The sequence below is a fragment of the Herpailurus yagouaroundi genome, unplaced genomic scaffold, assembly GCF_014898765.1.
Source record: "Herpailurus yagouaroundi ecotype Mexico unplaced genomic scaffold, PumYag 160, whole genome shotgun sequence".
Lineage (NCBI taxonomy): Eukaryota > Metazoa > Chordata > Mammalia > Carnivora > Felidae > Herpailurus > Herpailurus yagouaroundi.
In genome coordinates, this window is record NW_024412401.1 from 53144028 (window position 1) to 53168291 (window position 24264).

General features: G+C 51.6%; 1 protein-coding gene across 11 annotated transcripts in view; it reads right to left on the minus strand.

Annotated features, from left to right (window-relative positions):
* Nucleotides 1-24264, minus strand: part of RAPGEF1 (Rap guanine nucleotide exchange factor 1) — a 110135-nt gene that overhangs the window by 38227 nt on the left and 47644 nt on the right. For all 11 annotated transcript variants that reach the window (XM_040482688.1, XM_040482687.1, XM_040482692.1 and 8 more), the window contains 7 exons: nt 21792-21970; nt 17961-18117; nt 5917-6005; nt 5088-5240; nt 4492-4615; nt 3868-4051; nt 1969-2475 (listed from right to left, as the gene is read on the minus strand). In XM_040482688.1, the coding sequence (XP_040338622.1) occupies nt 1969-2475; nt 3868-4051; nt 4492-4615; nt 5088-5240; nt 5917-6005; nt 17961-18117; nt 21792-21970 (1393 nt within the window). The remainder of the gene's footprint in view (nt 1-1968; nt 2476-3867; nt 4052-4491; nt 4616-5087; nt 5241-5916; nt 6006-17960; nt 18118-21791; nt 21971-24264) is intronic.

The window sequence follows — 24264 nt, forward strand, 5'->3', positions numbered from 1 at the left end:
GCCTCAGGTTTGGGGTCCTTTCACAGGGCACAGAAACGACTCCCAGCTGCCTGGGGGTCACTACTGAAACCCATACGGTCTCCACAAAGGAGGGCCGGTCGCTCTCCTTCTTAGCGCGGGAGGCAGTGCGTGCGCTGTGCTGGGAAAACACAGGCCTGCTCTGAACCCCCTTCTGCCACCCACTTGCCAGGTGATCCTGGCAAGGCTTAGTCCCCCTGCGCTCCCGTTTCTTCATCTATAAAACGGGCGCCAACATCACTGCCTGACCAGGGCGTAAGGACTAAATACGACAGTGCGGGAAGCCTTAACCCAGGTATGCCCCACCTTAAGCTCTTAGCTTTTAAAGGTTTGCAGACACAAGTGCTACAGACACTGATAGAGGAAATAAAGCCTAAAAATAGACGTCTAAATTAACAGAAAGTATTTTCAGCCACCGGAGACCTGAGGCTGCTGGAAAGGCAAGAGCGGACGACTCTCCGTTTCCTCCTCCTCTCTACACCCCTGCGTGCCCTGAGCTGCTCTAAGAGCTGAGAAGGTGAGGCCCCTGGCTCCGTGGCCAGGCACCACACATCTGTTGCAGTCTGCATGGATGCAATCCTACCCTGCATTCTGGGTTTGGATAATTTAATGGAAAGGGGAGGGGAGACAAGGGGAGAGGAGGGGAGGAAGAGAGAGGGGAGAGGGGAGAGAGGGAGAGGAGACGGTGTGAGCCCAGGACGGCACACTGGCACACTGCTCAAGTCAAGGTCAGGTGGGTGGAGGGGAAGGGCCAGTAGCTCCCTAGACACCTGCTCGCGTAGAGGGAGACGTCCCTAGCACTGCCCCTGGTGACTCCCACCAGTAGTGCCCTGCTTTCTCCTGAGCGAACGACAGGTGGGAACGACCTCATCAGTCTGCACGGCCAGCTCTCCCTCCAGCGGGGAGACCATACCACCCAGGCTGTGACACATGCTGGGTGACACCCAGCAAGGAGCTGGGCGACAAGGCCCATCCGGCTGCCCTCGGGGCCGTCCTTGCCGCATTTAACCAGGCCGGGTCTCCCCTTCTTTGAGAGTGGGTCCCATTCTAGCAGGGGCCAATCAGATGCTCTCATTTGGGAACTGGAAGGGAGATTCAAGTCCTAGTTGGTGGAAGTCCTCTGCTGGATGCTTCGACTGAGGCCAGGGAATCCTGGGGCTGTGTGGCCCACGCGAGCACACACACATCTGCGTGGTGGCAGCCAGTGCCGCAGAAGGGCCAAGCAGAGCCTGGCTGGTGGGGAGAGGGGGAGGGCGGGGCAGCTGTTACGGGAACTAGCAGAAAAACAGTCTCCGGTAGAACTCTACTTAGGAACCTGATGGCAAATTTACAGTTGGAAAATACAAAAATCTAAAATTTCAGCTCCATCCCTGGGCCCCAAGAACATCATCTATTAAAAATATGTGGTCTAAGAAACGTCCTCAGCAACTACAACCAGGTGCCCCCAGATTCCAAGTCAGTACATGACATTTCGTGTCTGCAAACAGAAGACAGCGGGGGTACCAGGGACCTCTCTAAATAGCACACTCTCGGGGATCCTCAGAAAACCCCTCTGTGGGCGTGGTGAGCTCTAACTAAATTCAAATGTCCACCCTGCTTTGCCCTGATGTTGCTGTAATGCTGTCCTGAAGCTGGGACCCTCGTCTCTCTTTGCTGCTGCGTGTTCTGGCCAAACACTCGGGCTCTGCGGAGGCTTGGCCCGAGGTTTTAGAGCAGCCATAGGTTGCTAAGCCCGAGGGTTTAGAGCAGGACAGGTTGGCTTATCGGGCTCTGAAAACCATCACCAATATGGACAAGACAAGGCTCCTGGAAGGGTCCACGTGCCGCAGGCCCTATCTTTTATGAAATCACGAGGCCACCGGTTTGATTTCGGCCTAATGCTTAAATAAAACACACCACTGTTTTAGGTGACAAAATGTGCTTGCTGACAATGGCTGGACAAAAGCTTACTGTGTTTGTTTTTCTTCTCTGGTAGAGGAGGCGGTTTTTCCGGGTCACCCGATGATTCAGGAACAGTGAAGTCACCCACAAACTCGACAGAGGCTGGGGACCCTCCTTGCTGAAAGGGGAGAACAGCAGCAAAGGGCGTGAAGGGGACAGACGGGGCCGAGGCTGGGTTCTGCAGGTCAACCTCAGAGATGTTGTCGTATTGCGAGGGGTGTCGCTCATAGGACACCCTGCAGCCAGAGCTGTCCGTGGTCTGCGAGGCCGCGCTCCTGCGCTTCTTCTCGGGGAGGGCAGGCGGCATGTCCATCTGCTGTCCTGGAGCTGAGGACCCCTCTTGCTGGGGACAGCTGCCAGGTGCCGGAGACAACTGGAAGGGATGGCCGAGGAACGGAGACCCAGACTCTCCCAAGGACTCCGGCAACGGGCTAAGATTACAGGCCACTTGCTGAGGTATCTGGTCTGCATTAGAGAGGTCTTGCTGAAGGAATTCGTAGTCGGGATCATAGTGATCTGCATTCACAACGGGAAGAACATGACCCGTCAGTCACGAGGCCCCACAGAAAGAAACAATCCAACCCTCCCCTTAACCCGGTGCCATTCATCACAGCGTGAGGACACAGCATCCCCGTCTCATCTCTATGCTTCATTTCATACTCCTCATTCTACTCCCTGCTTACAGAAGTAAAGCCGAGTGGGAAGATGGCTGTTTGCTTATTTGCCTCCATCGTTTGAATTTCGAAAGAAAGAAAGAAAGAAAGAAAGAAAGAAAGAAAGAAAGAAAGGAAAGAGAAGAAGAAAGAAAGAAAGAAAAAGAAAGGAAGACAGAAAGAAAGAAACAAAGAGGCATGACCACTGTAGGAAATGTGGCAAAAAAAAGAAACCAAAATCAAGAAAATAAAACTCATCCACAACCGCATTACTTAACTATCACCTGTTTACAATTTGACGTATTTCCTTACATGTCTTTTTTTCCCCCCTAGGATTCATTTTTTAAACACCCAACTGAGAAAATACTAGGTCAGTGGTCTTGGATTTTGGCCATTACTCAATGCATCATGATTGACTTTTCATAGCTATGTATCACTCCACCAAGCGGATGCATGACGGTTCGTCGGATTCCCTAACACTTGAGTAGTTAGCTTGCTTCTGGGCCACCACTATTCCCAGTCATGCCGGGAGTAACGTCCTGGGATAGATCTTGCCACAGGGACGCCTGGGGGGCTTAGTCAGTTAAGCGTCTGACTGTCGATTTCAGCTCAGGTCATTATCTCGTGGTCCCGGCACTGATGGCTCGGAGCCTGCGTCTGACTGTCTGTGTCTCCTTCTCTCTGCCCCTTCCCCACTCAAGCTCTCTCTCTCTCTCTCAAAAGAAATAAATAAACATTAAAAAAAAGAAATCTTGCTACAAGCTTCTGATTAAACCCTCAAAGTGAAATGTCCAGCTCACGGGACACGAACAGCTTCATGCTCTCGGACCCTGGCACCAAGCTGCCTTTCCGGACTCTCCTCCGGCCCCCGCGGCACGCGCTCAGCACCGACCGGGAGGTCAGCATGTGCTGCCCACCTGCCCTCACCCTCCGTCAAAAGCAAAGCCGTCAGGGGCTCTCCCCGTCATCTGTAGCTCTGAGCACAGATGGCTCTTAATTTTGGCCACGGGAGTCAGATCACACACTGCCGGATTAACCACAGTAATAGCCACCATCTGAGCATCTCCCAGGCAGTTTCACATGGTTGTTCCATCTAAACGTTCAACCTCCTGGGGACAGACAGATACCGGCAGCCCCATCTTGCAGTCGAAGAGACAGATCAGGGTCGCAGGACCAAGGCTGGCATCGCCGTATGACCCCAAAGCGGCCACCAAGAAGCGGAGAGACAGGAGAGGTGAGAGATGGCTGAGCCCACCTAGTGTTTCACAGCTTGTGTTCCGGGAGCACTGCCCGCTGTCCCTGTCCAGAGAGGACAGCTGCTCGTCTGACTTGCTGAGCTTGCCCATGCTGCTGCAGGGGGACAGGCGGGGCGATTCTCCGCCGTATGAGTGGCTGCCTCCTGACAGCCGCCTCTGTGTGTAACAGTCCACGTCAAAATCCTGGTGTGGAGAAATGAAAACCAGGCCCAAGTCACTTCTGAGAAATGGTGGCAGAGCCCAGGGGAGAGGAATCGGTACACTGACTTAGAGGAGACTGCCAAGCTCAGAAACCGGCTGCAAAGGCCCGTCTTTGATGTAAGCACTAACAAGCTGCGTCTGTGACTCCTGAGAAAGGAGCCTTTACGAGTGCCGGGAGTGCGTCGCCAGCGAGGGCCCCAGGGCCAGCCTCAGATGTCCGCAGGAGACGCTCTTTGGCTCCAGCCTCCCCACCCCGACCTCCTCCCCCACGCGGGAACTTCCACCCCGTCTGGTGGCCCCGTACAGAGAAGGAACGGTCCTCCCACTGCCAGGGGCTGAAGACCACTGGGTTTCTTTTCGCCTCAGGAGCCAAATTCCCACACCCAAAGCCTTCCTCTGCCTTCCAGATGGGGCGACATTACCTGCCTATTAATTCCAACGGGCAAACTGGAACCACTGGTGGCCCGACTCATGGGGGCCACGACGGCCACTCGGGTCGGGGACGGAGCTGACTGTCTTTTCTTCGGTGGCAATGCTGGTGGAGGACTGAAAGAGATTGAGAAATCCTATCAAACCGAAAACCCAAACAGAAGCTCTTTAAAAAGGCGTCAGGGTACAGAATGTGGGATTCTCTCATTACCAGACACTTCACACCTACTTTGAACACTTCTAACTCCCGTCCCACTCCACTGCTGCCAAAAGAAAACCTATCAATGCCAAAACACCAAGAATCAGAAACATCTTTTCTCTTCCTTCCATAGTAAGTCGTAGGAAGGCTAAGAGGCAAGCCGCTGGGAATTCTTGGAGGGCGCGGCAAGGGCGGGCGCTGGGGCCGGGCTCAGGTCCTCCACAGATGATCCTCCCCAAGGGTGATCAAGATTCCAAGGCTTCTAAAGAGCGACGGGCTGGGTTCCAAGTTCTTACCCTAATGGCACCGTCTTCGTTTCGGTTCATCTACCCACCCATTTATCAGATTACATCATAAACAGAAGAGGGTACCAGAAAAACAAGAAATTACCTGTTGTCAACCACCCGAATGCCAGGTAAGGGGGGTTTGGGGGGCGCGACCTCTTCATCTGTAGAGTCTGGAAGCAGCTCGGCTGACTGGGACAGGCCACTTGTCTTGTTCAGAATCTCCATCTCTCGATCTGTCAGGGGGACCTCAGACTGGCTGGAGGATGAGAAGAACCTGGGATTACAGAAGGTTACAGAGCACACACGCAGGTCCCGAGCGGGGCAGGATGTGACCGGGCCATGGAACCGAGGCAGGGCACCGGGCTGAGCAGCAGGAGCCCTGGACCCTGTCCCTGGAGCTCTATGGCACAGATGGGGTTTCACGTCTGTTTGATCACCAAAAATAGCAGGAGTTCGGCCAGGACCCCCCGACTGCATCTGTTTCCTTGTCTGTAAGAGGAAACCTCAGAAGACATGGTCTAAAGGTTCTCGACATGCTCCAAATTATTATGTTTTATATTTTTACTAGGAGCTTGTAGCAGAAATGGTTACAAGGCCTTGAAACTGTCCACACTGCCCTCAGCAGTTTACTCTCTTGATGAAGCTCAGTTCTCTCTAGCCCAATCCCCAAAACCCAACCCTCTAAGCTCTTTCCAGTTACGGAGGGAAGTGGCTCCGGAAAAGCACAGGTGGGGGTCATGGTCTCATGCAGCAGCCTGAGAAAGAGTCACGCTGACCGCTAACCCTGAGATCAGGCAACACTTCGAAACATGAGCGAGCTGGACACACTTTAAAGCAACACAGGCCACCAACAGCCTACCTGATGGGGCTCACGCTCTCTCTCAAGGGGAGACCCAAGTGGCCAGTGGCTGGAGGGTTTAGTCAGAACTCACCCGTCAGGTCTGCAGGCTGGGGAACTGGGTTTCACTGGGCTGGTTGGAGACGGATGCCCCTGCTTCTCGATGGTAAGTCTGACCAGCTCCTGTACCCCACACAAGAGAGAAGCCATGAGGCACTACGACCGCTCCTTGCTGCTCGGTTCTCACCCCGAGGCAGGTCAGCTGTCTGTCCTCCGCCCAGTCTCTTTTTGTGCCTGGAGATTTCCCGCACACCGTTAATGCAAGTACTGTTCGATTTAGAGAATCTGAACTTCCCAAAATGTCCCCTACCCTCCAAAAAATACCTTCATAGCGTGTTGAGACGTTGCAAGACACATAAAGGTACTTCCTCTTGGAAGAGGGAAATGTCAAACCCTGCTGTCTCAAAATGACGAAGCTTAACACTGAAATTACATTCCAGCAGAACAGATTCCCAGCCCCTTTGTGGGGGGAGAACTACTCTTTAGTTCCTGAAAGCCATTAAATTACATCCTATAACGTGCAGGGCGCTGCCTATGTTAAGGAGCAAACCTCCAGCATGGGGAGGGTGGTTTCCCAAAGCGAGGTGGCCCCGGGTGTGGCGGCAGCTGGTATCCCGAGATGACTGGTCAGCATCTTTGTTGACCGACAGAAAGTTAACGGCCTGTTACCCAGTGGAGACGTGACTTTGGAAAATATATTTTTTACACAGAAAAAGAGAGAAAGATCAGGGCCTGCTTGTTTGTTTGTTTGTTTTTCTCAACTAGAATGCAATTTTCCCCAGTCTGATGGGGTCGGATGATCACAAATACCCGTGTAAATACCACCGAAAAAATACTGAACATTTCCGCCGCTCTCTCCAGAGCCTCTGCCCCACCCCAACCATGGTTTTACTTCTGTTTCGCAGATTACATTTGCCCAGAACTTGACATAAACGGAACCATTACAGTATGCACTCTCCTGCACGCATCTTGTCTGAACAGCTTTGTGGGGCGATCTAACTCACGTGCCGTAAAAGCCGGCGCGATGGTTTTGTCTGCTCGCGGTGGAGCTGCCCTCAGCACTGCGACTTTTACTACTTCTGCTCCCCCACAAAAGAAGCTGTGCCCGTGACCAGCCCTTCCTCATTTCCCCCAGCAGCCGCAGCTCCGGGCAACCACCATCCTGCCCTGCCCTGTCTCTATTCTGCTTCTCTCTTGCTCAGTATGACCGTCCACATCATCATGCGCACGAGGAATCTGTTCCTTCTCGTTGCTGAGTTATATTCCAACGTATGCACAAACCTACGTCTCTTTACCCATTCTCCTGTTGATGGACATCTGGGTAAGACCTGTTTGCGTCTGGGGGCAGGGGGGAAGGTTCAGTATTTCAGCATGAATACCCATTTCTAAGTTACAGAGGAGGCAGCAATGGGCGTGAGTGGGCAACATCGACATGCCCCTGAATGAGACTGCAAGGCCTCTCCACACTCAAAATGCCACAGACACGAATCACAACACATGGGCTAAGGCAAGGTTAATATCGTCCCGAGCACAAGGATTCTGTCAGAAACATGAAAACTAGAAGAAAAAGACAAATACATCAAAACTAATACCAAACAGGAAACTCACAGACATAAACATCAGTGCTCAATAGTCATCAGGGACTCTCCAGCTTTGATGGTAACAAAACAGAACCTTCCAGACACGGTAGGTAGGAGTAGTCCTTTGAGAACAGCCTTCTTAGAGGATGATTTGTCAGTACGTGTCAAAATTAAATATCTGTACTCTTTTTATAAGAATTTAGCCCAAGGAGGGGTGCCTAGGTGGCTCAGTAGGTTGAGCGTCCGACTTTGGCTCATGTCATGATCTCACAGTTTGTGGGTTTGAGCCCTGCCTCGGGCTCTGTGCTGACAGTTCAGAGCCTGGAGCCTGCTTCGGATTCTGTGTCTCCCTCTCTCTCTGCCCCTCCCCCAGTCGTTCTCTCTCTCTCTCTCTCTCTCTCTCTGTCTCAAAAATAAATAAACATTAAAACAAATTAAAGAAAAAAAGAATTTAGCCCAAGGAAAACGTCATGGATGTATGCAAAAAATAAGCTGCAAAGGATGGTCATCACAGCATTATATGTAATAGATAAAATTAGACTCAATGCTCTGTAACTAAATAGTTAATATTAGATACAGATTGTGTCAATTACGACAGAACCGAGCAACAGACCATTACGTTGCCAATACAAGTCAAACTCGTGAGAATATATGATATCACGGAAAGAAAATGTAATACAATGTTTGGTGGAAAATAGCTCCAGGTGGTCCCATGGCAGATATACAGTATGTTTTGGAAATAAATCGTAAACAAGAAGGGGCCCCCAGGTGGCTCAGTCGGTTAAGTGTCCGACTTCGGCTCAGGTCACGATCTCACGGTCTGTGAGTTCGAGCCCCTCATTGGGCTCTGTGCTGACGGCTCAGAGCCTGGAACCTGCCTTGGATTCTGCGTCTCCCTCTCTCTCTGCCTCTCCCTAACTCATGCGCTCTCTTTCAAAAATAAACAAACACTGAAAAAAACATTTTTAATGGAAACCATACACATCTAGAAAGAAAGTATGGCTATGAAACACCCCTAATTTTCTTGCTTTTGTTTCTTCGCGTTTTTGTAAATTTTCTATAATGAACACGTGTTACTTCTGAAATACTAATTAAAACGAGAAAATACAACCAAAGGCATGCTCAGTACAGCTGGAATCAGCATCACCCCACTCTGTAGGACAGGACAGCAGCTGCCTATTCTTGGAGACACAGAAGTAAGATCTCTAAGAGTCAAGTACTAGACAAAGAAAGGAGAATGTTCCTATGTTCCTGTTCTCACAATTTACAAGTTAAGTAAAATCTCATGGGCACTTGGACACTAGTTACCTAGCTGGTGATTGCGGCCAGGACGAGACTGAAAGTAAGGAGACAGATGACGGGTTGAGGAGAGAAAGCAGGGAGTGGGAGGGGGAGCAAGTCACCGGGCTGCACAGAAGAGCATCGCTGTGTCAGAGGGGGTCAGAGGGCCAGACCAAAGCATCCCGGAAGGCCCATGTTCACATTACTCTTTTCCACAAGCAGGGCGAAGAACAGAGAGAGGTATGTGTCCTCGCATCGGCTGACGTAGGAGAAAACTCCACTAACTCTTCACTGATTCACGAGCAATTATGACTAGCATGCCATCTTTCTGGAGGGGCAGCTGAGCAACGGTGCAGGAGTCACGGAACGATGGGCACATCAGCACAAGCGCGCACCCGAACTCCCACACGACGACGTGGTGGCGGAAAGTCTCCCTTCCGCCGGTTTGCCAGCCTTGGCTCACGGAGGGGTGCAAAAGGGGCAGGCAGCTTTTCCACCCCTACCACCCTTCCGGCCCCAGAAGGAGGCAGAAGGGAACACCTCCAGAAGGTGCGCACGTCTGGCTACTGCACCAAAAACCTAATCTCGGTCAAAGCTGGCCATGGGCAGTGCGGCAAGAGCCTGACTCCTACTAAAGGCAGAATTTCCGAGAGGGACGTCAGACTTTTCAGCCCTCTTGAGGCACAGGTGTGAAAAGACCAGACTGTGCGCACAGCCGGTGACTGTGAACCAGACAACGACCGGTCCACTGAAAAGCAGTCTTCAAAAGCCAAAGGGTATTGGGAAGAGTATCTTTCTAAGTGCATAATACTTTATTTCTGTGCTCATTTTATTCGTGCTGAAAACGATCACAGTGATGTTCCCATCTTGAGTGACCTTCAACAAGTCAAAGTACGAGCTGTGGTCCTCCCATCTCCTCCTTGGCACTAAGACAAAGCCCCCGTCCGGCAGAGAGCACACGGGCCGCAAAAGGGCCCCTACGAGGTGCGGCCAATCCTCCCAGGCTCACACGCCGTGCCTGAGAAGCGCACCAGTCTACGGGCAGTGGCCACCAACCCTGCTCCCCCCCTCACCCCGGCCCCTCGCTGTCCATCCTCAGTCACCTTCTGGCCCTGTGAGTCTTCTGGGTTCGGGCCATGACAGAGCCCCTCCACTGCTCAGCGGTCCTAAGACAAGTCCTTCGCCAAGGACACCGCATGGAGGCCACCAGTTGGGAGTTTCCCGGACCGAAGCAGCAGAATGAAATCACAGGGGTGTCTAGCTTTTTCATGGTGAAAAGAAGGGACCTTCCCACCTGAAGTCTGAGGGGTGAGGCAGCCACAGAGCAGAGGAGGCGGCCTCCTTCTCCTGTGCAGCAAGCACTGGGGAACAAGTGGGCTGGGCAGTGAGGGACTCCCGAAGTCAGCTCTCCGAGGGCCACTCCAGCCGCAAGACGCTGGCTGTCATTCCTCAAACGGACTAAAGACAAGGCAGCCAGAGGAGATCTCAGATTCAGTGTGGGAGGAAAAAAATTAAGACACGAGTCTGATGAGGTTAAGTGAAAACCCCGGTGGTGCTGAATGCGAATTGCAAGTACCAGCAGAAACTCCAGATGCGTTTTGTCTTACAGAAACTAACCACGTGACCCACCAGCAGCGATGAGAACATCAGCCCTCAGTGTGGTCTCTAAACGGGACTTCCCAGCAAAGGGAAGCAGGGCTCCCTAAAGGAACGGCGGATTCCAGTTCTGTGGTAAGCAATGTACAAGGCACCTTATAACTCAATAATAAAACGAAAGCCCAATTTAAAAATGGGTAAGGCCGGTGCCTGGGTGGCTCAGTCGGTTAAGCATCTGACTTTGGCTCAGGTCATGAACTTGCTCTTGTGAGTTCGAGCCCCGCATCGGGCTCTGTGCTGATGTCTCAGAGCCTGGGGCCTGCTTCGGAGTCTGTGTCTCCCTCTCTCTCTCTGTCCCTCCCCCACTCGTGCTCGCTCGCTCGCTCTCAAAAATAAATAAAGATTAAAGAAAGACTTTTTTTAAACGGGCAAAGGACTTGAACAGACATTTCTCCAAAGAGATACACAGACGGCCAATAAGCGCACGAAAAGGGACTCCATATCATTAGCCCTCAGGGAAATGAACATCTGCCAAAAAGCACAGGTGGGAATGGAGGCCGTGGAGAAGCCGGAGAGGCTGAGGCCCCGCATCCACGGCAGATGGGGTGGAAAATGACGCAGCCGCTTCCAGCCCAGAGTTACCGTGTGGCCCAGCCGCTGTGCTCCTGGGTGTACCACCAAGAGAAATGAAAATACACGCCCGCATAACAACGTGCACAGGAGTGTTCACGGCAGCCTCACTCAGAGGCGCCGAAAGGTGGAAACTCAGACGCCCAAATGGCCACGAGAAAACAATGCCACGTGGTGCACCCACAGAGTGGAATATCATTTGGCAAGAAAAAGAAAGGAGGTACCGATACACGCTGTGGCACGCGTGAACTCTGAAACCATTGTACTAAGTGACAGGAGCTGGTCTCGAGGGCCACAGAGCATACGATTCCTTTTATATGAAATGTCTAGAATAGGCAAATCTATAGAGGTCAGGCTGCCTAAGGCTGGGCAGTGGGGGGTGGCAAGAAATGAGGGGGGAGGGGAGAGCATAAAGGGTAGGCAGTTACTTTCTGAGGGTGATGAAATGTTCTAAAATGGATCGTGGTGATGGCTGTACAAGTGTGTGAATATAGTCAAAAGAAAAAATCACCATATACATTTTAAGTGGGTGAATTATATGGTGTGGGAATTACAGCTCAATGAAGCCGTGTATCACCACCCCCAAACAAAACAACTATCAGATGATAAGAGCCTGGAACAGATTTTCATACCAAGACAACTACGAAGAAAACTATCAAAGACTTCTAGGGTCATATCACAGGGAACTCAGGAAACAGCCTAAAAAAGTTTTCAGTGGCCAAAGATGGGGCCTGGGGACCAGGAAGAGGGACAAGCACAGTGGGTGGGAGCACGGCCAGCACGTGTAAATTCATGAGTTCAGAATGATATTTTAAACAGCTCAACTCACTGGTCATGTTAAAGGGTGCTAGGAGACAGGCACTGTTTTGAAAACTGGTAAAGAAAGGAAGGAATTAAGCATGGATCCTGCCTCTTCTCTGAGAATGATCACTCAGGAAAACCGTAAGTTTACAAGGGAGGTCTGTCATTTAAGTGTTTCCCAGCTAATGAGAGAACGGCACGAAGAATTAGAAACTCATCATTCTGCAGCTCCAAATCAGTGAACAGATCTAGGCAAAAATCATGGATGGCTACTAATATCAGAAAGGGAGGGGCGCCTGGGTGGCTCAGTAGGTTAAGCGTCTAACTTCGGCTCAGGTCACGATCTCACGGTTCGTGAGTTCAAGCCCTGGGTCGGGCTCTCTGCTGGGCCTGCTTCAGATCATCTCTCTCCCTCTCTCTCTCTGCTCCTCCCCTGCTCACGCTCATTCTCTCTCTCATAAGTAAATAAATAAACTTAAAACAGTTTTTTTTTTTTTTTTTTTTAAGAAAAGGAAACATGCCTCTTGATGGAGGTGAGGGCAGCACTGAGGGAGCATTCGAATCACAAAAACCTGAAACTGATTTAGCCTCTAGTTTCACAGGGAATTCAGGGGAGAGAGGAACATGCCAGACAACACTGTTTGGATGTCATCAGCACAAAATCCAGAACGTGGGAGACCTGTGACAGCAGTAACCCTTCCTAATAACACAAGTAAGCTGCAAGGACAAACAGACAGAGAAAAGCGATCTTTAGACGCATGTTAACGGACTAAGAAGCATACGGGCTTTTATCTGGACCCTGAACTGAAAAGCAAACTGTTTAAAACCAGAAAACTATGCCCTGCATACGGGCAGGATCCAGCCCAGGATCCAATGCCCTTGCTTTCTGTAAGGCCCTCAAGGTGAGAATTCTTTAAAAAGAAAAAAAAAAAAATTACATAAACCAATGACAACATGCAACAGAGACCCACAGGCAGCAGAGAAGGTATGTAGCCTGAGAGGCTTCGAGTATTTATTCCCTGGCCCTTTGCAGAAAAAGCTCGCCGTGGCCTCAAGCTCTGCACGGGCATTTCCAGGCGGAAGGACATGGGATCTGTGATTTGCTTCCAGCGATCCCGGGGAGCAGGCAGAGGAACAAGACTGGCCAGGAGCGAACAACCGCAGAGCTATGTAACGGGGCTTCATTACCCCATTTTTCTCTTGGCAGATATTTGAACGTTTTCATCAAAAAATAAAAAAATAGGCTGAACGAGGAATAAAAGAGATGGCTTATTTGAGATGTCAGTGTGGCAGGGACAGCAAGTTGCCCCACGACTCGTTCCTCCTCTTTAGCAGAATTTCAGCTGGGCATGTGACCAAGCTGTGATCAATGAAGTGTGAGTGAGTTCTGTGAGGCCTTTGAGGAAGCATCCTCAAACGGAGAGGGCACACCTTCCTACTCTCTCTTCCTCCTCACTCGCTGGAATGCAGTCATGATAGATGGAGCAGGAACAGTCGTTCGGGACCATGAGGTGGAATCCATGTGCTAAGTAAGGATGGCAGGAAAGCAAGATGGGAGACGACCACATGCCTGACCATTTTGTGAAAATGTCATTAGCCTCAGACTGCCCGTCTGTGGGCTTCTTGGCCATGAAGGAGAGTTAAGTTTAAAAGCCAGTATTACTGTGGATTTTCTTGCAGTCGAACATAATCCTGACTGATGTAGTCAGAAAAACACTTCCTACAAAATATTCCCGTTGTAAGTGAAAACTGATACAGGCAAAGCTCACTAAAATTGGACCTGGGAGGTTACGAAGGGAGCCACACCAATGACATCAGTTACAGGAGGAATCGTCGCTTACAGAGCCCAGCAGAGGCACCTTCACCAGGAGAGTACCGTGATTGCGGGCCCAGCGGGAAGGACGGACCCGGCGTCTCCGACGAGAAACCCTCCACCCCAGCGACTCGGCCAGTGAGAAACGGCCCTCACCCTGAACTCTTTCCTGTCAATCTCCGGGTCAGGACAGCCCCTCCCAGCGTCTTCCTCCTAAAATAATCCTCTCTCTTTGTTGGACTTGCCCGTGGTTTTGCCCCAGCTCACAGGTCCCGAATTGCAATTGTCTGGTATTCCCGAATAAACCCATTTTGCTGGTAGAGTAATGGGCTGTTCTATTCTGTCGGTTAATGGGTACGAACGGGGTCCAGGACGGAACACGAGCGCAAGTGCGGGTGGTGACGACAGACCTGCAGGTACTCTCCTCCAAGGCTGTCGGCATGAGGTTGAAAAATAAAAGTGTGTGTGTGTGAAGGGGCGGGGGGAGCCGGAGGCCAGGGAAAGAGGCTCTGGGTCTGAGAACTGACATCCGGGAGGGCGTGCCAAGAGGGCAAGCAGAGCCCAGGGAGCTGGGTAAGAGACGGTGCATCTGAGACAAGAAGAAAGACTGATGTTTAGACGGAAGGGCACGAAGCGCTGGCACACTGGCTTCCGAAGGACAAGCCGGGTCACCTGCTGGAGCCAGAGGAGCTGGGCCGCAGAGAGCCAGGTGCTAGGGAAAGTGAGGGCCTTTCGATTCCTTCCTTAGACGGTCACCATCCTCTCTGGGCCTCAGGCCCCACCAGCAGAGCACCTGCCCGGGCCAGATCAGGTGATGACGACAGGTCTGTCTTTCGACCGGAGATGCACGGAAGCGAACCGCAAGCACCGTCAAAGACAAGCAGGTGCAAGCCATCCTGGACGCTAACATTTCCGTGGTTCATGGCACCCACCCGCCATTTACTGGGCACCTAGCACTTGCTGGCCAGGTACTTCATAGACGTTCTCTTTCTTGACCTTTCTCCAGTTCTTCAGGGTAAACATTTAAAAATCTACTCGAAACTCACACAAGTCACTTGCCCAAGGTTATAGAGCTAGCAAGTGACATTTACTCAGGGCTTTAAATAATAAATGGTGCTACCCCCACTCAGGGACAGAAGCAGAGCAACCCTGTTTGAAAATACTTCTTCGACCGCTCAAAAAAAGAATTCCATTTAACAACTGAATGAGTTACTTGGAAGATGGTGAGTCACTTTAAAGGCACGCGCCAACGTCTCTCCTACGAGCGGGATGACGACATCCTCACATCTCTGCATGGCCCCGTCCCTCCCGGCAAACTGAGGCTCACTCACCCCACCACGACCCAGGCTTATACAGTGTCCTCAGCCCGATGGGGACAGGAGAGGGGCTGGAGGCCGGCTGGCGGCGAGGGGGGACGCACAGGCAGTCCCTGGGCTAAGCTGGGTCTCCCTCACGTGGAGGGAGGCCGAGGGTGACAGGAGACGCGCAGGGTCTGGGGTCCGGCAGCCCCGGGTGGGAGTCACGACCTCGCCGCTGACCACTGGGCTGCCTCGGCCTGTTCCCACACCTGCGAAGGGGCGATCACACCCACGGCAAGAGTCGTTATGAGCATCGGGAGGGACTAAATGTCAGCTGTTGCTACTATGACATCTCAACAACAAACGCCAACACCACAGCGTTCGGACCGTCCCTGCTCCCTCGACCGATTCCAGCTGCAACACACTTCCAGCGGCAGGCCGACTCCTGCACACCCCTTTCTGCCTTTGGCCCGTCTCGCCCTCAGGGCAGAGTCTCTGACCACCCTGAGAGGGGAAGGTGACCCAAACGCCCGACCAAGTGAGGCCGCGTGCCACTTTCTAACACTAGACCTCATCATGATTGCAGAATGACAAGCTCTGCTGTCCTTCTCCCTCTGCAGATCCTAAGCTAATGGTCAGGGACTGTGGCAGGGGTATCACCACATTCCCAATCGTATGGCACCGGCTGGCACTCGAGGAGGCTCTCGAGAAGGGAATCCTGAATAAATGAAACAAAACTGGACTCAGAGAGGTCATCACCTACAGTCTCCGTTCTGGGTCAAGTATTTTTTATTTTTCTTATTTTGGGAGGGGGAGGGGGGGGGCGAATCTCAAGCAGGCACCATGCTCAGTGCAGAGCTCGACCCCACAGCTCTTGGATCATAACCCGAGTCAAAATCAAGAGCTGGAAGCTCTAACGACTGAGCCACCCAGGCGCCCCTGGGTCAAGTATTTTAAAAACAATTGTGGAAGGGCACCCGAGTGGCTCAGTCGGTTGAGCATCTGACTCTTGGTTTTCGGCTCAGGTCATGATCTCGCGGCTCATGAGTCCGAGCCCCACATGGGGCTCTGCGCTGACAGTGCAGGGCCTGCTTTGGATTCTCCGTCTCCCTCTCTCTCTGCGTCTCCCCCACTTGCACTCTCTCTCTTGAAATAAACAACTTAAAAAAAAAAATCGTGGAAATGTTCTTTGTGTCCAGACACTGACAGGTTCATAATCTGGAGGTTTCTCTCTCCCTCTCTCGTTGGTCAGTTTGAAAAATCAGAGAAATTTTTCTTTTCGACATGCCTTTCAGCGGGTACTGGGGTGCTTTAATGATCCCGTAACGAGAAGTTACTTGGGAACGTGACAAAGCTTCACACGCAGAAACTCCATCTCGTCTATTTTGGGCACTCTAACTTGTTTCACACATCTCGTGATAATTCAGTAGAAGGAAACCTGAACAATGTCACCTGCAAAACAACAGCATTTCCAGAAGCCTGGGCAGGAAGAGCAAGGGGCGTGTGAGCCAGCATTCCAACGCTCTGCTGGTGACGTGCGACCCAGGTCACGTCTCATTCTGCACCGCCGACCTCCAAGAGCTCCAGGGGAAAGCGACGGGGAAGATGCGTATGGCTACACTCCAAAATCTGGAAAGTGACACAAGGCCTTACAGGACGGGCCACTCTGGGCCTTTACCCTTAAGTCGCCCTGGCCCACACAGACATGGCAGGACCTAATACGCTCTGGGGAATGCACAGAGCCTGGGCCAGCAGAGGAGACGTGGTGGCATCCAGCCAAGCCTCTCTCTACATGAGCTTCCTGACGTCCCACCGACACGGCGGCCCTACTTATGTGGCCCCAGTCGACACGATTCATTCTAGAGCAAGTCGTAATGCTAAGCAAGGCTTTCTTAGCCTTCCCTCTGTGACTTTTACCATCTGGGCATCCTTACTCGACTCTCCGGAACTTCCGCGGGACGTCAATCCAAGGAGACAGCTTTTAGGAATCTGCTGGGACGGCTGAGTGGTGAAGGAGGTTTTCTTGGACCTAGGTTAAGCACCTCAGCTACAACTTTGAACTGAAGGGTGTGGAAAGGAGGACACAGCTGTTTTTTCCTTCCCCTAAGCCAAGAGACTGGTCTCCAAAGCACACACCTAGCACCACAAAATTAATAAGGAATAGCAACTAAAGTCTGAGTGCTTAGTATGTACTAGGTGTTGTTCTAAGAGCTTTCCATGTATTAATTTAATACTTCCCACAACCCTAGGATATATGGCACTATCATCATACCCATTTCACAGATGAGTTAATTGAGGTGTAGAACCCTAGACCGAATAGATTGCTTAAGCTCACAGACTAGTAAGTGGTGAACTTGGATTCAAACCTAGCCGGGCAGGCCCCAGGCTAGCCCTCTTTCCACTGCTAACATGGCCTCGCGGACCGGCAGGTCTCCACTTTCCCACTGCCCGCGGCACGAATCCCGACCCGAAGGCCCTCAGCCACCTCGTACTTACATCCTGTCTTGCTCCTCACCCGTAGGACCTACTGTGTCAGTTAGAGTTTATCCCGGACCCTCTGTGGCCTCTGCTTCCCACCTCAACTAGGTTTCGTAATTTCCCATCACGCTGTTCCCGACTTCTCTGGCCGGTAAATTCCAGAACGTCAGACCCAGTTTCATTCCTTACTCATCTCAATCCGACTTTTCTACCAAGAATCACAGAAGTTCTCAGAATGTGAAACGGTGGCGGTCGACTTGCTGAGAGCTTTGCGACCCGTCAGTGCAGAGACAACTTCCTCTGCGTTCTGTCTAGCAGGCAGGCACACACAGTCAGAGCTGTACCACAGAGCCTCACTGAGGGCTGACTACGTGCTTGAGCAAGGCTGACTGCTTCTGGCAGCTTTTCCAGTATCGAGACGATCAGGCCAAAGGTTTTAGTGCTCTGAGAGCCATCTGTCCCAGAGAGAACTGAACGGCCATCGGACCGAGCAGCAGCACCAGAGACGCTCGGAGACGTTCGTTCCAACGCGTGAAGCTTGGGAACAAGTTGTTGTGTGACAGACGCCCAGCGGGGAGGCCGCTGGCAGCCCGTGTCCTACCTTCACTCCGTCCAGCACAGCCTTGATGACCCCTTTCACCGTCGTGACCATCTCTTTGTCTTCTGAGTTCACCCCTTCCAGCATCACTTGGTCAGACCAGCGGATGAGGTTGGCGAGACTTTGGTACACCCGGCTGTAGCAGGAGGAGAGGGCTGAGCTGGGGGCAAGAGAAGAGTTTCTTAAAGAAGGTGAACCCTCTGAAGCACGACCGTCACTTGAAGCTACTGTTTGATACAGAACCGGTTTCTTGGAGACAAGGGCTCGCTTCTAACCCTTTCTCTCCGGAAGACCCACACCTCCTTTTCGTGACAAACGTTCCCCTGGATCTATGCCCTTATAAATCCAACACACACCGTATGCAGCTTTACGTTCTAGTCTGTTATAAGACTGTTTTCATTTTCCAAACATAACAGATAAAAATCCCGCCACAGTTTATGTGCTTATTTCCACAGCTGACATGCTTCTTCAAACTTCCCGCCACCCCCCCACCCCCCTTCCGCAGGATCCTGACCTCTCCCTCCCCTCCCCTCCCTCCCTTCCTCCTAGCTGCTAATCATGGGTCAAAAGCACTACACGCTTCTCGTTCTCAGTCAGACTAACACTCATGTCAGATGGGCCACAAGGAGCCAGCGGGTGCGTGGCATCTCAGCAGGCAGGATCCTCTACCGAAACAGCCTCTAAACGTGAGCTTGAATGGTCTGTAGCTCACCAGAATTCCTTGCAACGTGGGCTCAGCTCCACTCCCTGCACCGTAACCATGGCAGACCTGCCAGAGCCCAGCACTCATGAAGAGCGTTTCCAGAACGACAACGGACGAGGGGCAAGGAGGCCTGTGCTGGCGGAGGCGTCGACCGCTCACCGCGAACGGAAGGCCCGGCCACGTCCGGATGCCTCGCTGATTGGGGAGGGGAGGCCCAGATGTACACTCTACATATCTTCCACACATTTTTAAGTAACCGGAGGTACTTTTCTCTAGGAAATATTTTTTTTTCTCTAGGAAATATTTAAATATTATGTACCATAAGAGAGGAAGGGCAAAAATATGGAATTTGTGGAATGCGCCCCTTCTTCCCCTCAAAAAAAAAAAAAAAAAAAGGTTGGGGGAGAAAAAGAATGAGGGAGATATTGAGCAGCCCAAGATAGAATTTGAAGGAAAAGATACAATACTGTAAGACATGATGAAGACAGCTTCTAAAAACAAAGCTGCTTATAACAAAACCCTGAAACAAACAAAGCTCTAGCAAGAAGCTCTTCAGAATCAGGTGACGGGCAAACACTTTCCAGGAGGTCTACAATTTCCATTTAGCCACTCATTCCGCTCTGTGCGTGTTCCAGCAGGAGAAGAGAGCACTCAGAAGGAATGAAAGCAAACTCCAGTCGCCTTAGAAGCCAGAACAATTTACCAAAGGGGCCCCGGGAGAGCCAGGGTTGGGCCGCCTCAGGGAAGAGTATGAGGGAAAGTGCTGGGTGCTGGAAAGAGGGCTGCTGAAGGGGACAAGAACTGGTCTCCCCTGGGGGCTGGGCCATCGGCGGTGCCATCCTGCAGGAGGTGGGGGGACGGCCCTCCTAGCAACTCCGAGCCTCCTCCGCCTCCTCCCGGCAGGGCCGGGTGAGGCCTCTTTCAACCAAGACGGCCACCTTCTGCCAAAGTGCCCGTGGGGGATCCTGCCAAAGCGTCAATCACACTGTTAAACTACTGGCCAGAACTAGATGAAAAGGAGGCAGGCAGACACTTTTACACGATGCTCGATTTCTACCTGCGTTGAATGGTAACGTCCTGAAAGCACCTGAAGAATTCGGCAGTCGTGGCCACGCTTCACAGCGTTAGCTTGGAATACTCCTCTGTGTCAGGGGCTGAGACATTCAGAAAGGAAGGAGGGTCCCGTAACCAGGAGAATGTCCAGTGGCCACACGTCTCCATGCGCCACACACTCCCCAGCGCAGGAGAAGGTTCCTCCGCTCACTGTTCACGCCAAACAGCCGCTGCTTGTTCAAAGGCTGGTCCGCCACTGTCCCAGCACCCTAGGGGACGGAGACGAAGGGCCCACCAGCTGGGACCCAACCCACAGAGATGCTCTGAGCAGAAGGCGGGAAACACCTTCCTAGCTCACAAACTGCACCGGGAGGAATGATGACGGAAGGAACCTAAGAGAAACCTTTGAAGAGGAGATATCAGGGTGGTCGAGGAAAAGATCATCCGTTGGCTTTGCGAGAATCTCAGGAAGAAACATCCCTTAAGTGGTATCAGCCAAAGGACTGCCAGAGAAAAGAAAATCATCGCTCCTTATGGCCACACCCGGGCATTTCTCTTTCCCTCTAGGAAACTGCTATAGACGTGAAATAATTTTTGCCAACTACAAAATAGTTGTAAGATCTCCCCACAGACAGAAAATGCCCCCAAACCACTGTCTTACTGCTTGATCTCAGTGTTTGCGCCTACTCCCACCCTTCCTTCAGGTCCCGCTCGGGGACCTGCGGGAAGTTTAACTGGGCCACGGAGTCTCCTCTAACTCTCCCTCCTTCAAATCCCAACAGAGCTCCGCTCAGTACCACTAGGTTGGAACTCCACCGCGGTAGGGACACTCACACGAAAAGGGGTGGAGGAGAACTCTGCATAAAAAGCCGTCTACACATCTGACCCTAGCGCACTGTTGGGCACATCCCCTCAAAGGAGAACGGTACCGGGCCCTTCTACGAGCTGGGCACGGGGTTAACTACGGGAGGGACATGGTACTCGGTCTCAAGCCCAGCACACAAAGCACTCTGTGCGCGGCGGCCACTCAGCAGGGCATGAAGGGACTCATTTCCCCAGGCTCCTCCTCGGTGACAGGAGCACGGCCTGGAAAGCAAAGACAGTAGCAGGGCAAAGTCATCCCGACAGTTTTGTCCCCCGCCACCAACTGGCCAAAACACCACAGTCTACAGAGGTCAGCTGAAACTCCAGGGTGGAAGGCCCAGGCCAGAGAGCTTCTTGGAAATAAAGACACTTGTTTGCATGATCTCCCAGAAAAAGAAAACTATGCACTTCGTTGCCAAGTTCTGAAAGCAGTTCACAAAAGCTCAATCTCATGGGACTGGACGAACACCAAACCATCTCAAGGAACAGAAAACACAGCTGCGTTTATCCTGCGCAGGTACCAGAAAAGAAACACAGAGCCAGCGGGCACCTCTGCTAGGCCTCAGCTAAGACCACACCGAGTACCCCTTTTCCTCCTCTACCTAACAGTGAAGACCAGAGCAAGCTGCTCCCAGACTCTGACGGGAAAACGCACTCTAGCGGTAAGTGTTCCTCAACCAAAGCTCGCTGGGACGCAGGCTGACTCCTCCCGACATCCCTGGCTTCCAGGGAATCCGGGTGCTGTCTGGGAGATCCTGGTCTGATACAGTTAAAGGTTTCATTAATCCATGCTCGAATGGGATTCTCGATCTCTTTTGGCCTAATCAGCTAGGCAGTTGAGGTCTCTACCAGGCTGGGTATTAATAGGATTTAATGTCGTAATACACCACGGCTAATGGAAGGGTACTAGAAATGTGTCCAAATCAATGTGATTACTGCCAATGACCTAAGGCCAAGAAACCACCACAGACTTACCCTGCGGCTACATCCCGAGCAAGGCTAGAGATCTCCCTCAGGGTCGAGGCCTCATGAGTAACAACGACCTCGACCTTGGGAGAGCATCAAGTCATAGCTGTGAAGGGTGGGGAGAAGGCTCTTTTCACTCCCCACACTCTTCACTCTTCCCAGGAGCCCTAAGTTTGAAGTGCCCCCAAACCAAGACGCCTGTAGGCCTCCCTTGCTCTGACACAGTCAAGGATTTCAGGGCAACTCACCTGTGCTGAATCCGAGGGTCGCTCTGCACCAGGGGTAAGATGGCCTCCAGCACCTTACTGGCTGACCCTGGAAGCATCTCCAGTACCTTCTTGTCAATAGCCATTTTGTCCACAATGGTCTTGAAGTAGCGCAAGGCACTAACGACCTCCTTCTCTTTCTCTTCCAGCCAGCTCAGGTTCTGAAAGGAAATGTTAAGCATAAGGAGGGAGGAGAGAGATTAAAGGGAGCGGTTTCGAAAAAAATAAAGTACGCTTTCCTATCGACTAGCTGGAGACTGATGCAAGCAGAAGAGACTTCTTGCTGCAGAAACCAAGCCAAATTACTTTCTAAGGACTGCAGTCAGAATACAGAGGCTAGGCTAGGAAGCAGAAGGGAGCTCGGACCAAGAACGTTCATTCAGATATTTCTGAATTCCCTTCCTGGTAGAGACTGATGTGGCTGAGGTCTTGAAAACTGCTTCGAGGATCCTTCTCTACCACACTGAGAGAGCACCACTCATTAAGCATCGTGAGGACTAATTTGCTGATGGCTGTAGGAAGCTTAGCGAACCCGCAGTTAGATCTCATGGTGCCTATCCATCCAGTAAACCAAATCAAGAGACCCCAGGCCTTTCAAAGATCTGAGGGACAGCAGAAGATGGTCAGAGGCATTCGTGTTCAAAGCCCACTCTCCCAGGACCCCTCACTAGATTCCCACACTGAGTCCAAAGATGCAGTTCCCTCTCAACGAAATGGCTTGGCTCACCCAAAGGGTCTAGAAACCCCAGGGTTAGAAGGGGTGGATGCTCTGGGATGAAAAGGGGAAGGTGCTGGGGCAGGTAGCAACGGTTCAGTCATCACTCGTGTAGCAAATGCTAACAGCATCCATAGTTCCTCTGCTCCCGAAGAAAGCACAGCTAGGAGGAAAATAAACTCCGGAGCCCTGCACTTAGCAGTATCCAAACTCCCATGCCCAAATCTTTTCTCCTTGACTACAGGATGCCTCAAATTCAGTCAGTGGGCACACACCCCCCCTTTGGTTCCTTTCCCCAACCTCCCTCTATATGGCCTGCAGGTCAGAGGCCCGGGTCCCAGCTGCCTGGCAGGGAAGGGAAATCAAAGATGATCTGCAAGACAGATAAATCCAAAAATGGATACCCTATTCAAGTAGAACTGATTACATGGCCAGCGCAAATTGTGACTGCTGTATATGAGGAAAGCTGTCACCTGTGGGCTCTCTGAGGTCCAGCGAACATACAAATAAAAGCACCCAAGGGCAAGAAGAACATTTCTAGAAAAAAGCTGATTTAAACAATAATCTCTAAGGAGATACACCAATGACATATAATAAGAAGTGATTATGATTCTGGACACTAACTCTTCTCAAATGATGGAGAATGTCATTTTAAATAACATTCAATACTCGAGGCATTTATTCCATGGGAATAGCAAAAGAAAATAGGTAAATGCAATCAAGAAGTAAACAGCTTCTTTAGTCAGACAACGTTCGTTCGAAGACCCGACTCAATTCTTCTCCATGGGAAACTTCCCCAAAGGGGGTCTGCAGACCACAAAGAGCGGATTCTCTAAGGCGGGGAGTGCCTGTCCCCCCTCCCCACCCCACCCCCCATGACTGGAGCCTCATTACCCCCACCTTGCATCTTCTCATGACCTCACATGTTTATTTACTGTTTTTGAGGCCAGGCACTTGTTTCCTGCCTCACAGACAAGAGCTCTCCGCCTTGCATCGGCCGCCAGGGCCACAAGGAACGTGAGTATGAAGGAGTCACACTCAGACATCAGTGTGACTGAAACGCCGGCGGCCAGCGTGGCCAGAGGACCCTGACCACGGCACTGCTATCTCAGCACATCGGGACGTGTTTGGAACCAGGAATGATGAAAGATGGGGAGGAAGCAGGAAACCTTATAAGAAAATCTCATCGGGGGGCGCCTGGGTGGCTCAGTCGGTCAAGCATCTGACCTCGGATCAGGTCACGATCTCACAGTTCATGAGTTTGAGCCCCGAGTCGGGCTCTGTGCTGACGGCTCGGAGCCTGGAGCCTGCTTCAGATTCTGCGTCTCCCTCTCTCTGCCCTTTTTCCCTGCTCACGCTTTCTCTCTCAAAAATAAACACTAAAAAAAAAAAAAATTAAAAAAGAAAGAAAGAAAGGAAATGTCATCAGGTTTGCTAGAGAGAAAGGGGCTGACCTGGAGATGGGAGGCACCCAGAAGGGGCAGGAAGGCACTTTGAAGCAAAAAGAATCTTCCCATCATTTGCAGAGAGATCCAATGAGCCACTGAATAGCCAAGCTGCCCTGGGCTCCTACTGAAGGAGCCGACAGCTTAGCACAGTCTGGTTTCATCCATTAACTCTCCAGCAAACTGCACTCCCAGAATTAATGGCCTCTGAGTGTTGTGCGTTCAAAGCACCTCTGCTCCTGAACAGCTCCGACTTCTTGCAAAATGCAGCCAGCAGTCAGAAGAGTTTACAAGG